This window comes from Mastigoproctus giganteus, chromosome 11, assembly GCF_048544385.1.
Source record: "Mastigoproctus giganteus isolate SK-2022 chromosome 11, ASM4854438v1, whole genome shotgun sequence".
NCBI lineage: Eukaryota > Metazoa > Arthropoda > Arachnida > Uropygi > Thelyphonidae > Mastigoproctus > Mastigoproctus giganteus.
The window spans coordinates 57,146,118-57,163,954 of NC_143585.1; the positions used below are offsets into that span (position 1 = coordinate 57,146,118).

The window sequence follows — 17,837 nt, forward strand, 5'->3', positions numbered from 1 at the left end:
CTGAGGGTGATGGTAGATGGCTCTCTGTCTTCTAACTTCTCCACTAATACCGGTGTCCCCCAAGGTTCAGTTCTTTCCCCCAATCTTTTCCTCTTGTATATTAATGACCTTCTTCCATTGATTGGAAATCCTATCCATAGTTTTGCCGATGACAGCACATTGCATTCTACTTTCTATTTTGAGACACCTTGCCCCGCTCAATCAGCTTCAACTTCTCAAATATCTGCTACCAATTCCTTAAATGTCGATCTTCAGGTAATTCTCCAGTGGGGCAAAGGCAACTTAGTTGATTTCAACCCTTCTAAAACTCAGTCTTGTCTTATATCTCGCTAAAAGGATTCTTCTGCTCCAATGCTTATCTTTATTGACACTCTGATTTCTAGGCAAAATGATATATCTCTTTTGGGGATTACCCTGACTTCTAATCTCTCTTGGCACAAGCAAATTACAAATATTGCTTCCTCTGCATCTAAAAAACTTGGTTTTCTCTTTCGCTCTCGGCGTTACTTTTCTTCCAAACAGCTGCTCACTCTGTATAAATCGCAAATGCACCCTGCCATGGAATATTGTTCCCACATCTGGGGTGGTGCCCCCAAAACCTCTCTCAGGCTTTTTGATTCCATTCAGAAGAGGGCAGTTAGGTTAATTAATGATTCATCTCTAACAGGGTCTCTCCACTCGCTGTCTCATAGACGTACTATTTCTGCTGCATGTCTCTTCTACAGATACTTCCATGGGCACTGTTCTTCTGAATTGGCTTCTATAATTCACACTCTCTCTTTCAAAACAGTCCGAACACGTGCTGCCACCAGCCAACATCCATTTACTGTCCAACTTCAAACTCACAGAACCAACTTTTCATCTTCCTCGTTTATTCATTGAACTACCGTTTTCTGGAACAACCTTCCTTTATACATATTTCCTATTAGTAAAATAATAAGAGGAGTTTACCTCAATATAGTACGTAGAACACTTCCGCGGAAGTGTTCTACGTACTATATTGAGGTAAACTCCTGTTATTATTTTACTAATATTATTATCAACGTAGAACATATTGAGTATTACAGCTCTGATTCATACTATTTAATACATATTTCCTGAAAATTACAGTCTACAGAAGTTCAAGTCTGATGTCAACAAATATCTTCTTTCGTCACCTGAACCTCTAACCCAAGCATGGTACTAGGGTCTAATATCTCTCGTGTTTGGGGTTTACACACACACACACACACACACACACACACACACACACACACACACACACACACACACACACACACACACACACACAATCAGATTATTAAATGGTTGAAAGCCTTCATGGGTGGTAGAAGCCGACAGTTTGGGGAAATTCAAAGGTCATCTAGATAGTACTTTCGGGTAAGGGAAGTGCATAGGATGATAGGTTTAAATTCCTTTTTTTTTTTATTAATTATTATTATATATATTTTTTTATCATTGTTTTGTTCGGACCCCCCCCCCGCTGGTGCAGCATAAGCCATAGGCTTTCTTGCACCATGAGGACATTACTAATACTAATACTAAAACCACTGTATTAAGTATTTCTTTTGGCCTAGGGGTGCCGTGAAAGAATTACTGGACCACTAAGGGTGCCATGAACCGTGAAACTTTGGAAACCTGTGTATTAAGCCATTTCAGAGACACATATTGTGGAAATATCGTAATGTGAAGCTAATAACATATTGGTTTTGGTAATTCGTTCCCGAGACCTCAGAAGTTGAAATTTTTGCTATATAACTAAGCTATTTATCTCTCTAAAAAGTCATTTATCAGTTTACACAATGTTGTAAGTACACAAATTCTATACAGTAAATTTATGTCAAATAAGCACAATACAAAGTATCACTTCAACTAAAGGATGCAAAAACAAAACATGCAGCAAACACATTTACAAACGCTGCTATTGGCTGAGAGGAAGGACCACATCGTCTGGTTGGAGACAATTGTAAGTCCACAGTAAAGTGAAATAAGTAGACACCAGTTAACATTATCACTGGTTAATAGAACTGGCCACTTCATAGAATCAGATTTAAAAACTCCAATTCAAATCATTAAAATGCATCACACTTTCATCATTATCATATGTTTGGTTTTAAGAATTAATTTTGAATGCCTTTGTGATATTTTTCTAAAGCACATTTATGGAGGTTACTACCATAAAACAATAAAAACAATGAGTAATTTAAAATAAATTACTTAAAATTAAAGTATATTAATCATTTTAACAGCATTTATTTTTAAAACTTTGACACAATGTTTTCAATTTCTCGAAGTTGCATGGTCTATTCGATAAATCTGAGGTCGGGTTGTGGGCCTTCAGCTGTGATCCTTGGGGTGTCTCGTTATTCATGAGCTTAGAGAATTGAACACATTTATTGGATTTAATGAAATGTATATTTTAAACATTTTAAATTTCAAACAGTGTGTTAACAAGAATAAGGGGTCATATTTGGAGATTTTAAAAGAGAAGCAATCTTATGAAGAAAGATAGAGGTAACTCTTATGAAAATTTTTAAATCTAATTTAGACTTAGGACATATTGAGCCTTGGTTGCTCTTGGTTTATAGTAAGATAATCATTACCGAAAAAAACAAAATCAAAAGTGGGGCAATCAGTTGGGGAAATTTTGATGTCAACTTATAATCAGTGTGCCATTCTTCAACGTAGTACATTTCACTGCATTACAATTAGTATTTTATTAAATATTATTTACAGTTGATTCTCAATAATACAAAGTTCAAAAGACAAATTTTCACGTTTTGCAATAATAAGGTCTCCAAAAGTGTCCAAATTTTACTGTTATTTTATTTTTTCTTTGGTACATACCATATATCTAAGAATAATAATAAATAATATCAAATATAATGAAAAAATAAATTAATTTAAATTAATAAAATAAATAAAAAAAATAAAAACAAAAGCCTTGTCTATACGGTAATAAGAACATTTTTTTAAAGATTTCATTTTATTTGTAAGATAAACTAAGAGAAAAGCAATTAACAGAAATGAAAATATTGTATCGACATATGCAATACTTTACTATCACAGTAAAAAAATTACTATCTTAATATAAAAGGAGACATACAAACCATCAACTGTTTAACAAATTAATCTAATTTAAAGAAAGAATGTTTGCACAGTTTTTGTCCTATATGCATTTTTAAGTACAGCACAGACATTAGCAAATGCAATAGTTGTTTATCAATGTTACTGCAGGCCAACACATTCTCTATTATGCTCAATGCATTTTGGGCATTTGTTTTAGATGGCAGTATATGAGCTACTTCACCTTTGCTTCTTCATCATCTTTTTGCTTGTTGCTCAGCAGCTCTTCTGGGGTTGGCACTGCTGTGGGGAAACTTCATCATACACCTTCACAAACTCTTCAAATTTGTCAACAAAATCCAAATGCTCATTCAAATTCCTCCATTCCTTAATGTTGATATCACATTTGTCTGCTGCACCATGTTTTTCAATGATATTCACTCCAAAGACACTCTTTCTGAGGCAGTTTATTATTACACTTGATGCAATACTGTCCCAGGCAATAAAAAAGATCATGGATAGCATCCAAGACATTCCAATTTGGCTGCAAATTGTTCCCTCCTTCTAATATTGCAGATCAATTACATCATCAAGCGGGCTCAATATGCTCTCTTGAGGTTATAAATAATGTCTTGATCCATTGGCTGCATAAAACTGGTGGTACTGGGAGGTAAAAACAACAGCCATACATTCGTCAACCTAAGTGTCTTGGCAGAATGCGTTGTACGGTGATCTAGAATTATCGAAATGTTCCTTTTTTTCTAAACCAATTCTTCTGTCCACTTTTGGTAATCAAGCCTGAAAAATTTTAACCATAAGCCAAGCACTTCTATTGGCCTCATAATCACAGGGAAGTCGGTTAACTTCTTTAAAAACACCTTGGCTTGGAAAACTTACCAATCACAAATGGGCGTAGCTTTGTACTGCCATCTGAATTGCAGCATAACAGAACAGTGAACAAAATAACAGAACAGAAGAGTCTGTTTACTTAATTTTCCATCACGACAAGACCCTCCTAGAACAGCAAATCTGTTGTTTGGCAGCAAATTATAAATAAACTTGTCTCACCAAGATTAAAATTATCCACTGCCTCATATTTTCTAAGAATGGACCATACAGAACACAGCCAGTCTGTAGCCTTTTCTTTGTTGACTAATCCAGACTTGCCACAAACATTTTGCGAAACAAAGTTATTCCTGTCTTTAAACCTTTGGAGTCAGCCAGTATGTGCTTCAAATGCAGCCACTGCTGCTTCTGCATTTGAAGTAGCTAATTTCATGTTGATGAGCTAGATAATTTGCCTTTTCTTGCAAAACCAGACTTGATATTGGCAAATTAGATGCAAACATAGCAAGTCGGTGCTATCCTTCAGGAAGCAGGGAACTGAGTGACCAGAGGCAATAATACGGGGAATAATTCGACAACTCTAAAGCACATTTATGGACAACAAAATAACAATATTTATTTCTCAAAGGTGAAAACAAACTTTGTAATACAGGCTGTAGCTACCATAGACTGGTTTTGTTTACACAAAAGTAAACTGTAACAAATCAGTGCCAACCTTCATGAACCGGGAATCAGGTAGCCAGAGGCAATAATAGGGGCAGTAATCGGACAACTATGCCAAGATTTGTATTAAACATACAAAATTACAGTATTTATTTCTCACAGGGTGAAAACGGCCTTTGTAATACATATTAAGCATTGGCCACCCCTGATCTAGACAAAACTGCAGCAATAATTCAGACACAGCATGGTTTTGTTAAGGGAAAGTCTTGTCTTGTTTGACAAATTTCATTGGATACTATGATGTGGTTGCAAAGGAACTAGATACAAAAATAATTTTGACATCATATACTTGTATTTCAGGAAAGCTTTTGACACTGTTGCGCATGGAAGATTACTGTACAAATTGGAGCAGTATGGTTTAAGGGTAAGTTGCTACAATGGATAAAAGGGTGGTTGAGTGGAAGAAAACAGATAGTGGTAATCAATGGACACTGCTCTTTGTGAACTAATGTAATTACTGGAGTACCATAGAGTTCGGTGTTGGGCCACTGTTGTTTTGTATATTTATCAATGATATTGATGAGGGTATATCAGGTTTAGTGTCGAAGTTTCCAGATGATACAAAGGTTGGCAGCTTTGTTAATGACAGTAATGGCAGTGTGCCATTACTGTCATTAACAGTAATGGCGGTGTGCTGCTGCAACAGAATCTAGAAAATTTGGGCAGATGAACTGAGAAATGAAACTGAAGTTTAGCAGTGACAAATGCAAAGTACTACATATGGGTAGAAGTAATACCAGAGAAACGTACCAACTGTGTGGTACTAGACTTAGGGTGGTAGAAAATGAAAAAGATCTGATAATTGTGCAGTCAGATATAGGCTGCCAGAGCAGGCCATGCAGCATTGTCAATGATATAAAGAAATTTTGCTAGTAGGGAAAAGGAAGTGATTATCCCTTTGGATAAGGCAATGGTCAGGCAACGCCTTGAGTACTGTGTACAGGTCTGGAGGCCTCATTTTAGGAAGAATGATGAGCTGCTTGAGCATGTACAGAGAAGGGCAACAAGACTGGTAAGGGAAAGACGGAGTAAAACTCAAAGACAGTTGTAGAATAAATATGCGGAAATTTGCCTTTAGCCAGTGGGTAATTAATTGCTGGAACAAACTTCCATCTGTCATTGTGGAAGTTGATAGCTTAAATAAATTCTAGGAGGAACTAGACAAACCTTTAGAAGGAATGGTTGTGTGAAATTGTTTTTTTTTTTTTTTTTTGGCTGATCCAGCCAGTTCCTAGAAAGAGCGATAAATCCCTCCCACCCAACTATCGTCCCATTGCAATTATTTCTACTCTTTCTAAAGTAATGGAGAAATTAATTAACCGCCAACTCTTAAACTACCTAGAAATCTTCCGTCTGATCAACGATCACTAGTATGGATTCCGTCAGTGACGATCCACTGGTGATATTCTAGCTTATGTTACCCATTTATGGACAAATTCAATGGAAAAGCTTAGTGAAACACAAGCAGTTGCTCTTGATATCTCAAAAGCTTTCGATCGTGTTTGGCATAAAGTTCTTCTAAACAAGCTTCCATTATTGTTTGCCAACTGTTTTTTGTAATTGGTTGTGCAGTTTTCTCTCTGATCGCTCACTGAGGGTGATTGTAGATGGCTCTCTGTCTTATAACTTTTCCACTAATGCTGGTGTCCTCCAAAGTTCAGTTCTTCCCCCCCCCCCACTCTTGTCCTTTTGTTTATTAAGGACCTTCTTCCATTTACTGGAAATCCTATCCATAGTTTTGCCGATAATAGCACATTGCATTCCACTTTCCATTTTGAGAAAGAAACCTTGCCCTGCTCAATCAGCTTCAACTTCTCGAATCTGGTACCAATTCCTTAAATGCCGATCTCTAGGTAATTCTCAGTGGGGCAAAGACAACTTAGTTGATTTCAATCCTTCTAAAACTTAGTCTGTCTTATATCTTGCAAAAAAGCACTAATGATATTAAGAGTAGGAGACCGGCGGAATTACTTAAAAAGTACAGGTTATTGTTGAAAAAAAAAAAGCCGTGAATTAGGGTTGAATTTGAAAGTGTCTGCAATTCTGCCCTGGAAAGATTGTGCAAGGCTCAAGGGGAAGAATTTTTTTTTTTTCAGCCTGGTCTGTACTTATTAACAGGAGAGACTGCTTCTACAGGGATGGGATACACTTAAATAGAAAGGGTGCAAGAATGTTTGCTGATGCTATCGAGGCAGCGTTAGGTAGGTCGGAAAACTGCTAGATTGGGGGGATACAAGGACTAATAGATTAACAGTAGCCACTGGCAGAGGTGAAAGTGATTCTTGCACTGCTTCTATTGCAATGAGCCGCAGTCTAGAAAATAAGATGCAGGATATTTCAGAGACTGCTGGGAATCATTGGGGTACAAATAAACACATAGTTTGTGTTAGGGTAGCTAAGAAAAAGAACAGGTGCATGTATACTTGCGTGTACACCAATGCTAGCAGTTTAGTAAATAAATTTGATGAATTTGAGGTATTGCTCAAAACATCAAAGGCAGATATTGTGGGGAATTCAGAGACGTGGTGTCTCACACAGATATAAGGAATGTAGAACTGGAATTTGGGAAGTACAATGTCTACAAAAAGGATAGACAGGATAGGAAGGGAGGAGGGGTTGTGCTATTAGTTAAGAAATATATAAAATCCAAGGAAGTGAAGCCAGTCGACATTGCTGGACAGTGCAGTGTCGAGTCAGTTTGGTGTGACATAAGCATTGGGAGATCAAAATTGAGAGTAGGAGTGTGCTATAGGCCTAATGACTCTGATGAGTATAATAAGAAACTGTACAGAGAAATAGAGTGGGCCAGTAAATCAGAGAGTCTTATAATGGGGGATTTTAATTTCCCAGATATTGACTGGAATTTGGGGGCTGGTCACTCACACACTAGCAAGGCTTTTGTGGATTTATTGGATGATTGTTTTCTACATCAGCATGTTCGGGAGGCAACTAGAGGGAGTAATACTCTTGATTTGATTATCAGTAGTGATTCTTCATGCATTAAGAATCTGCAGGTAAATGAACCACTAGGTGGCAGTGATCACAGTGTGCTGAAGTGGGATTTACTCAAGGAGGTAACTACCATCAGAGGCAAAGGGAAGGGTTATTGCTTTAGTAAAGGCTACTACGATGGACTGAGACAGTATTTAAATTTTATACAGTGGGACCAAATGATGATGTTACCAACAGCAAATTCAAAATGGGAAGCATTCAAAGAACATATCTTGGAAGCTACTAGGCTTTACATACCAACCAAGAAATATTGTTCAAGGTTTAGGCCTAAGTGGATGTCAGATGAACTAATGGACATATGGCAGAGAAGAAAAATGCATGGGATACATATAAATTAACACGTGACACAGAAGTCTATGATAGATACAAGTTGATCTGTAACCAAGTTACAAAGGAGGTTAGGCAGGTAAAGGCAGATTACGAGAAATCTTTGGCAAGGGATGCAAAGAAAAACAGCAAAGAGTTCTTTACTTATGTAAACTCCAGAAGGAAGGGGATGAATCAGATTGGTCCACTTGATATCAATGGGTCAACTGTTGATGATCCTGCTCAGGTAGCTAACAAACTGAATGAATATTTTGCATCGACATTCACACATGGGGAGTTATTCAGCGAGGGGAATGCCAGAAGTGTATTCAACTCTGGCAGTAAGCTACAGAATCTTGTAATAACTGAGAGTAAAGTGGAGGAGAAATTGTTGAAGTTAAATACAAGAAAGGCACCTGGGGTGGATGGGATCTATCCGGTTAAAGGAGGCAGTAAAGGAAGTAAGCAAACCCTTATCCATAATTATGAGAGCTTCCTTGGACTGGAGATGTGCAAATGTGACCCCAATTCACAAAGGAGGATCAAAGGGCGACACAAGTAATTATAGACCTGTTAGTTTAACTTCTGTTCCTGGAATATTAATGGAGGCACTGGTTAAAGAAGCACTGCAGGATCATCTAGACAAGACTTCAGTTATAGCTCAGACACAGCATGGTTTTGTTAAGGGGAAGTCTTGCCTGACCAATTTGATTGGATACTATAATGCAGTAACAAAAGAACTGGGTGCAGTGAATAACTTTGATATTATATACTTGGATCTTAGAAAGGCTCTTGATACTGTTGCACATGGAAGACTGCTACACAAATGGGAGCAGTGTGGCATTGGAGGCAAATTGCTGCTATGGATAAAGGGGTGGTTGAGGGGGAGAAGACAGAGAGTGGTAATCAATGGACACTGCTCATCGTGGACTAATGTTATTAGTGGAGTCCCTCAGGGTTCAGTATTGGGTCCATTATTGTTTTCTGTATTTATAAATGATATTGATGATGGTATATCAAGCTTAATGTCCAAGTTTGCAGACGATACGAAGGTTGGCAGAGTTGTCAAGGACACTACTGACACTATGCTGCTGCAACAGGATCTGGAAAAGTTGAGCAGATGGGCTGAGAGGTGGCAAATGAAGTTTAACATTGATAAATGTAAAGTACTACATATGGGAAACAGCAATCCCAGAGCAATGTATCAACTCTGTGGTACTACACTGACAGTGGTTGAGAATGAAAGGGACCTGGGGGTGGTTGTGTAGGCAGATATGAAGTTTTCTGAGCAGTGCAGATGGGCTGCAAGAGTAGCTCATGGTGTATTGTCGATGATATATAGGAATTTTTCTAGCAGAGATAAGGAGGTGATTATTCCCTCTTATAAGGCAATGGTCAGGCCACACCTAGAGTACTGTATACAGGTCTTGAGGCCTCATTTCAAGAAGGATGTAGAGATGCTGGAACGAGTACAGAGAAGGGCAACAAGATTAGTGAATGGAACAAAGGGGGTGCTCTTACGAAGAAAGGCTTAAGTTTTGCAAATTACAGTGTCTGGGGACTAGGCACCAGCGAGGTGATCTGATAGAGGTGTATAAAGTTTTGAATGGTTTCAGCATGCTCAATGCTGATGGGATTCTTCCTCTTGCTCAGAATAATCACCTGAGAGGGCATAAATTCAAATTGAGAAAAGACAGATGTAGGATAGATGTGAGGAAATTTGCCTTTAGCCAGCAGGTGGTTGGTCGGTGGAACAGACTTCCATCCCTTTTCATGGAAGTTGATAGCCTAAATAAGTTTAAGGCTCAGCTGGACAGGTATTTCCAACGAACAGAGGGGTGAAGTGGAAGTGGCTATTTTTTATTTATTATTTATTTTTTTTTGGCTGATGCTGCATAAGCTTGCTTTCTTGCATCAAATGCCTCTGCTAATGCTAATTATAAAAAGGATTCTTCTGCTCCTATGCTCACCTTTGGTGACACTCCGATTTCTAGGCAAGTTGATATATCTCTTTTGGGGATTACCTTGACTTCTAATCTCTCTTGGCACAAGCACATTACAAATATTGCTTCCTCTGCATCTATAAAAACTTGGTTTTCTCTTTCGCTCCCAGCATTACTTTTCTTCCAAACATCTGTTCACTCTGTACAAATCGCAAATCTGCCCTACCATGGAATATTCTTCCCACATCTGGGGTGGTTACCCCAAAACCTCTCTCAGGCTTCTAGATTCCATTCAGAAGAGGGCAGTTAGGTTAGTTAATGACTCCTCTCTAACAGAGTCTCTCCACTTGCTGTCTCACAGATGTACTGTTCTGCTGCAGATACTTCCATGGCCACCGTTCTTCTGAATTGGCTTCTATTATTCCCGCTCTCTCTTTCAAAACAGTCCAAAACATACCGCCTCCAGCCAGCATCCATATACTGTCCAACTTCAAACTCACAGAACCAACTTTTCATCTTGCTCATTTATTCATTCAACTGCTGTTTTCTGGAACAACCTTCCTTCATATTTCCTGAAAATTACAGTCTACAGAAGTTTAAGTCTAAAGTCAACAAATATCTTCTTTCATCTTCTCAACCTACAACCCAAGCACGATACCCCAAGTACTATAGGTTCTAATACCTCTCATGTTTGGGGTTTTTATAAAAAAAAAAAAAAAAAAGCTCATACACTTGCTTTCTTGCATCACATACCTCTATGACTATTACTACTATTATGCAGCATTCCAAAGAAATAGGGCTCAATGGTTGATCATATTTAATTTATTAGTTTATTATTATTAAATGTCATATTGTTGTTGTGGCTGGTTGTCAGTACTGCATGTGATATCTTAATTCAACACTGTTCATCTGCTTTACTAAGGTACTGACTAAGACACACTAAGAAATGAATTAGTGATACAGTAATCAGTATCTTAGTGTTTATTCAATATGGCACTAGTAAATTTCTTTAATAATATTATTATTATATTATAATACATTTGCAACAATACTCATGATATGTTTAGATAAAAATATTTGATAAAATATTTTAAAAATTTTTCATTTTTTTGATGACATGCAAAAAAAGGTTGGGATAAAAAAAAAAAAAAGCAAACAAGCTTAGTATATTAAGCATTCAGAGTTTAACTTACATATAAACCATTTCTTCATAAACAATGCAAAAAGAAAGCTAAAAAAATCAATGTTATCTACCAAAATATTGATGAAAAATTTAAATTTCTCCACTATAAGCAAGGATATCACGCTTATAGTGCTCTTTGGGAAAAGTACCTTCAGAAACACTATAATGGAAGTTACTATAATAGGATGTAATAATAATGATAATACATGAAAACCATTAAAAAATAATAATAAACTAGTAATTTATTTTGCAAGGAGGAAAAAAAAAGTAATTCTGTAGCCTTGCTTATGTAGGAAATCAAACACTAATTAAATCTGGCCACAAGTAAAATAAGAGGAAACACACTGTTGACTTCTCAGAGCAGGAACCGCGAGAACAGTCATGAGTTGAAGAAAAGTTAAGACAATAAAATGGATTAAAAAATCAATAAGAAATATTCATAAATTCCTTCAAAATTCAATAATATATAGGAAAAAGTGCTTCTAATTTTGAGAATATACTAGCTATTAAATTTCATGACTTGACTACTAACAATGAAATTAGTAGTCAGTTCATGTTGTTGAAGGTTTATTGGCACACTGGTAACTATGGCCATATCATGAAAGCATTTCTTTACAAAAGGTGAAACCTTTTCTATTCAAAGAAATTTTTTTAAACTTAAAATTACAAAAATACTCACCAGTGCTAACTGGATGCTGTTTCAGATATTCTCTTCTCTTATTAATGTTAGCCAGCAAAAACTGTTTAAACAGAGTTTTCAGTTCCCGAGTTTTTTCAAGACCTCCCAATGAAAATATTGCCACAAAATCCAAAGGAAGACGCAAAGACATCAAACCTTTGTGCAGCTTTTGAGAAAACCTCTCTCGTACATGATAACATTCATCCTTTATTGGAAACAAAATATACATATACACATTTAATTTTAAATAATAACAAATAGTAAAATATCATATAATTATGGGTTGCCACTTGCTTAAAACAGGGTCAAGACTCTACAACACTGATAGACAAAGCAGGCACTAACCAATTATTTATTTAATTAACGAGATTTGTGATATGACAAAGCTAGTGTTAAAATTGATCAATTTATAATTAAGGTAAAATTTATTTATTTTACAACACTCACCTCCAAGTAGCCCACTTGTGAAGAATGGTGCAAAGGGATTGAAAGAGATTCAAAAAAGGAATGGGGGGGGGGGGGGTTAAGGAAATAAATAAATTCATTAAAATAAATAAAATTTATTTCCTTCACTTTTTAATATAACTTGATCACTTGCAGAGCTCCTCTCAGTACAGTGATTCTTTGAAGCAGTCTGGATTTGAGTCGTATTATAAACTGGAGAAATTTCTAAAGGTCTTTCCAACAGAGGCGGTAGTTGGCCAATATCAAGTGGCAAAAGTGAGACTTTTTTTCTTTCCTACATGAGTTTTTCAAGGTTTTTCAGCTGACAGAATATGCAAATTGATATGCGAACACACAATGACACAATACACTGTGTCATTGTGTATTATGTAGCCATATGCCTAAAATCCAAAAATAACAAGTCCTCAAATTCTATGAGACTACTCGTAATTCGGCTGAAGCATCTTTCTTTGTTAGGTCTGGTATGGAAATGGAATATTAAAAATACTGATATAACAAATTCATGCCTCATTCTTCAAAAAAAAAAAAAAAAAAAAAAAAATATATATATATATATATATATATATATCTATAAGTGCTAGTGGGTTATGCTTTTAGTGTGGAGAGAACAGCAGAAACAGAGCATTACTTTTTGCTACATTTTGATTGGTTTTGACGGCTGGCCCTCGTTAACGATGTTGAAATCATCTGAAGTACAGCACTAAGTACTTATAATGTAATATTTTTGACTTTTTGTTGCAGGTTCAAATTGTGTATTTTGTTACTGCCTTTCTACGTTATCTAACCCTTTGGTTGATTACACTCTCTGCTGTTCTCTCCACACTAAAAGCATAACCTACTAGAATTTATTTATTTATAGTCATTGGGTGCCTTCTACTCTACATAGTAACCCAGGTCTATATTCCATCATATATTTCTTTTATTACCACTCCTGTACCTATTATTTCTATATATATAAGAAATGACATTAGTAAATGGATGTGAGGAATGTTAGATCAAATACATATGTTCCTGAGGTTTAACATACTGAGTTCTCAGGTTAAGGTTACTTTGCCTATTGAGGACTACTTTTTGGCAAAATTTTGTGATTCAGCTCCCCCCCCCCCACCAATTGTGAAATGTTTGGGGACCTTCCTGGAACAGGACATGATCTAGCGCAAGAGGATGTCATTGTGTGTGATAGGTGTAGAGAGTGTGTGAAGAAATTACGCGGCAACTCAGCATACTGATGGATGTCTGAGAGCTTGAGGTGTAGGGTAGATGCTCTCGAATGAATTAAAATAGGGGGCATCAAGCTCTCAGCTGCCCAACTCAATGTCAGGGCTCACTCCTGTGCATCAGGCAACACAGCGGCAATCTCCAAGGCAGAATGCACTGGTCCACCAGGAGCTAGTTATAGTTGGTGACTCTATTGTAAGGGAAATGGGAAATATATTGTGCAAAAAGGATAGGTGGAATAGGACCAGGGATGTGTCTGCAAGGGTCAAATGTTGATGATGTTGTAGAGCAGATACCTTTTAAGGGCACAAAAGGTGACATTGTTGTATGGCACTAATGACATTAAGTGAAGGAGATCTGGGGATTTACTTACCAAGTAGGGTCAATGTTGAAAAAAAAGTTATGAGTTAAGGTTAAATTTGAAAGTATCTGCTTTTCAGCCCAGACACAATAGGAGGGAGTATATGACGAGAGTTCATCAATAAATTCGGTCCTAGAGAAATTGTGCAAGGCTAAATTGGATAGGATTTTTTGCACCAGGCTGGGTCTGAGCTTGTTAACAGGAGAGACTGCTTCTACAGGAATGGGATACACTTAAATAGAAAGGATGCAAGAATATCTGCTGATGCTATTGAGGCATTGTTGGTAGGCCAAAAAACTGCTAGGTTCGAGGGGGGGGGGGATTAACAGCAGCTGCAGGCAGAGGTGGAAGTGATTCTCGCACTGTTTCTATTGGAATGAGAGCAGCCTGGAAAGCAAATTACTGGGGATTTCAAAGACTGTTAGGGGTCATCATGGAACAAGTAAATAGATGGGCTGTGTTAGGGGTAACTAACAGTGAGAATAGGTGCATGATACACCAATGCTAGTAGTACAGTAAATAAATTTTATGAATTTGAAGTGCTGGTCAAAACATCAAAGGCAGACATTGTTGGAATATCAGAGACATGGTATCATACAGATATAAGGAATGCAGAATTTGAATATGGAGAGTTTGATGTGAACAGAAAGGACAAACAGAATAGGAAGGGAAGAGAGGTTATGCTGTTAGTTAAGAAACATAAAATCTAAGAAGTGCATTCAGTTAACATGGGTGGACAGTGCAATGTTGAGTCAGTTTGGTGTGACATAAGCACTGGGAAAGGGAAAATGAGAGTAGGAGTGTGGTATAGGCCTAATCACTCTGATGAGTACAATGAACAAATGTGCACAGAAATAGACTGGACCAGTTAACGAAAATGTCTTGCAATGGGAGATTTTAACTTTCCAGATACTAACTGGAACTTGTAGATTGGTCACTCGCACACTGGCAAGGCTTTTGTGCATTTATTGGATGATTGTTTTCTACAGCAACATGTTCGAGGGGCAACCAGAGAGAGTAATATTCTTGATCTGATTATCAGTACTGATTATTCATGCATTAAGCATTTAGAGATAAAGGAACAACTAGGTGGCAGTGATCACAGTGTACTGATGTGGGATTTATTTAAAGATGTAACTACCATCAGGGATAAAGAGAAGGGTTTTTGCTTTCGTAAAGGTGACTACAGTGGTCTCAGATAGTTTTTAATTCTATACAGTGGAACCAACTGATGCCACAAACAACAATAAGTGGGAAGCATTATATGGGGTATATATCAATGCACCTGACATCATTCTTGCAAATCTAGATTTAGTGTATCACAGAGTAGTAAGTAGTAGTATGTTACTAATCTGTGGTGTATTATGTCACTTATACATAGATCAAGAAAACACACTTTTCTCTCTATTGGTGCTGGATAATTCAAGAAAAAGAAATATTTTCATTTTTAACTACTTAAAGAACGTGATGTTAGTTTACACCAACAATTCAGGCTAGAACCAAGCAAAATACAGTGTGTCCATAACCTTATATACAATATATTACGAAAACAGTTTTATGAATGAATCTTTTAGTCTTAGTTAGGGTGCTTATCCCCCACTTGCCAGTGTTTGAAACAGCAGCAAGTGAGGGATAAACACCCTAACTAAGGCCTATGATAACAGGGTAGGCATGTCAATCTCTGCTACTCACAATGATCAGTCAGAAGGGGTATCAGATGATAAACGCTTACCTTCCCCCCCCCCCATAATATTACTTTTACTAGCAAAATACAATGGTTTTCCTTCATATGCCGTTATATTAAATCCAAACCATGATTTACTGTGGAAGTATTTTCTCAATCTATTTATAAGTGACACGATACACTAAAGCTAGATTTGAAGGAATGATGTCAGGTGATATGATTGGATACTATGATGTGGTCACAAAAGAATTGGATGCAGGGAATAACTTTGATATCATATATAAATCTTAGAAAGGCTTTTGACACTACTGCACATGGAAGACTGCTGCAAAATTGGAGCAGTGTGGCATTGGAGACAAAATGGCTGCTATGGATAAAGGGATGGTTGAGTGGAAGAAGACAGAGAGTGGTAACCAATGGACACTGCTCATCGTGGACTAATGTTATTAGTGGAGTCCCCCAGGGTTCAGTGTTGGGTCCATTGCTGTTTTCTCTATTTATAAATGATATTCATGATAGTATATCAGGCTTAATGCCCAAGTTTGCAGACGATAAGAAGGTTGGCAGGGTTGTACTAATGATAATCCTGCTCAGGTGGCTAACAAGCTAAATGAGTATTTTACCTCTACATTCACCCATGAGGAGTTATTCAGGGAGGGGAATGCCAGAGGTAAGTTAAACTCTGGCAGTGAGCTAGATGATTTTGTAAAAAACCGAGAGGAAAATGGAGGAGAAATTGTTGAAGATAAACATAAAAAAGTTACCCAGGGTGGATGGGATCTATCGAGTTATATTAAATATATAGTATCGGTGTAAATACACCATAGTTAACCCATAAATTTGAACTACGTAAGTAGTGTAGAAGGCATCGTAGGTGGGTCGGAAAACTGCTAGCTTGGGGGGAGACAAAGACCAATAGACTGACAGTAGCCACTGGCAGAGGTGAAAGAGATTCTTGCACTGCTTCTATTAAAATGAGTAGAAGCCTGAAAAACAAGATGCATGATACTTCAGAGACTGCTGGGAGCCATTGCGGTACAAGTAAACACATGGATTGTGTTAGGGTAGCTAAGAGTAGAAACAGGTGCAGGTATACTTGCGTGTACACCAATGCTAGGAGTTTAGTAAATAAATTTGATGAATTTGGGGTATTGCTCAAAACATCAAAGGCAGATATTGTTGGGATATCAGAGACTTGGTGTCACACAGATATAAGGAATGCAGAACAGGAATTTGGGGAGTACGTCTACAGAAGGGATAGACAGGATAGGAAGGGGGGAGGGGTTATGCTATTAGTTAAGAAACACATAAAAACCAAGGAAGTGAAGCCAGTCGACATCGCTGGACAGTGCAGTGTTGAGTCAGTTTGGTGTGACATAAGGAGATCAAAATTGAGAGTAGGAGTGTGCTATAGGCCTAATGACTCTGATGAGTATAATAAGAAACTGTACAGGGAAATAGAGTGGGCCAGTAAATCAGAGAGTCTTATAATGGGAGATTTTAATTTTCCAGATACTGACTGGAATTTGGGGGCTGGTCACTCACACACTAGCAGGGCTTTTGTGGATTTATTGGATAATTGTTTTCTACAGCAGCATGTTTGGGAGGCAACTAGAGGGAGTAATACTCTTGATTTGATTATCAGCAGTGATTCTTCATGCATTAAGAATCTGCAGATAAATGAACCACTAGGTGGCAGTGATCACAGTGTGCTGAAGTGGGATTTACTCAAAGAGGTAACTACCATTAGGGGTAAAGGGAAGGGTTATTGCTTCCTTAAAGGTGACTACGATGGACTGAGACAGTATTTAAATTCTATACAGTGGGACCAACTGATGATGTTACCAACAGCAAATTCAAAATGGGAAGCATTCAAAGAACTTATCTTGGAAGCTACTAGGCTTTACATACCAACTAAGAAATATTGTTCAAGGTTTAGGCCAAAATGGATGTCAGATGAATTAATGAGGCATATGGCAGAGAAGAAAAATGCATGGGATACTTACAAATTAACACACGACACAGAAGCCTATGATAGATACAAGTTGATATGCAACCAAGTTATAAAGGAGGTTAGGCAGGCAAAGGCAGATTACGAGAAATCCTTGGCAAGGGATGCAAAGAAAAACAGCAAAGAGTTCTTTACTTATGTAAACTCTAGAAGGAAGGGGATGAATCAGATTGGTCCACTTGATATTGATGGGTCAACTGTTGATGATCCTGCTCAGGTAGCTAACAAACTAAATGAATATTTTGCATCGACATTCACACATGAGGAGTTATTCAGCGAGGGGAATGCCAGAGGTGTATTCAACTCTAGCAGTAAGCTACAGAATCTTGAAATAACTGGG

The 17,837-nt window shown here is 37.4% G+C and overlaps 1 protein-coding gene across 4 annotated transcripts in view; it reads right to left on the bottom strand.

Annotated features, from left to right (window-relative positions):
* LOC150078026 (sister chromatid cohesion protein PDS5 homolog A-like) overlaps nucleotides 1-17,837 on the bottom strand; it is a 797,139-nt gene that overhangs the window by 165,641 nt on the left and 613,661 nt on the right. For all 4 annotated transcript variants that reach the window (XM_090384327.1, XM_090384329.1, XM_090384326.1 and 1 more), the window contains exon 25: nucleotides 11,759-11,963. In XM_090384327.1, coding sequence (XP_090240453.1) covers nucleotides 11,759-11,963 — 205 coding nt within the window. The remainder of the gene's footprint in view (nucleotides 1-11,758; nucleotides 11,964-17,837) is intronic.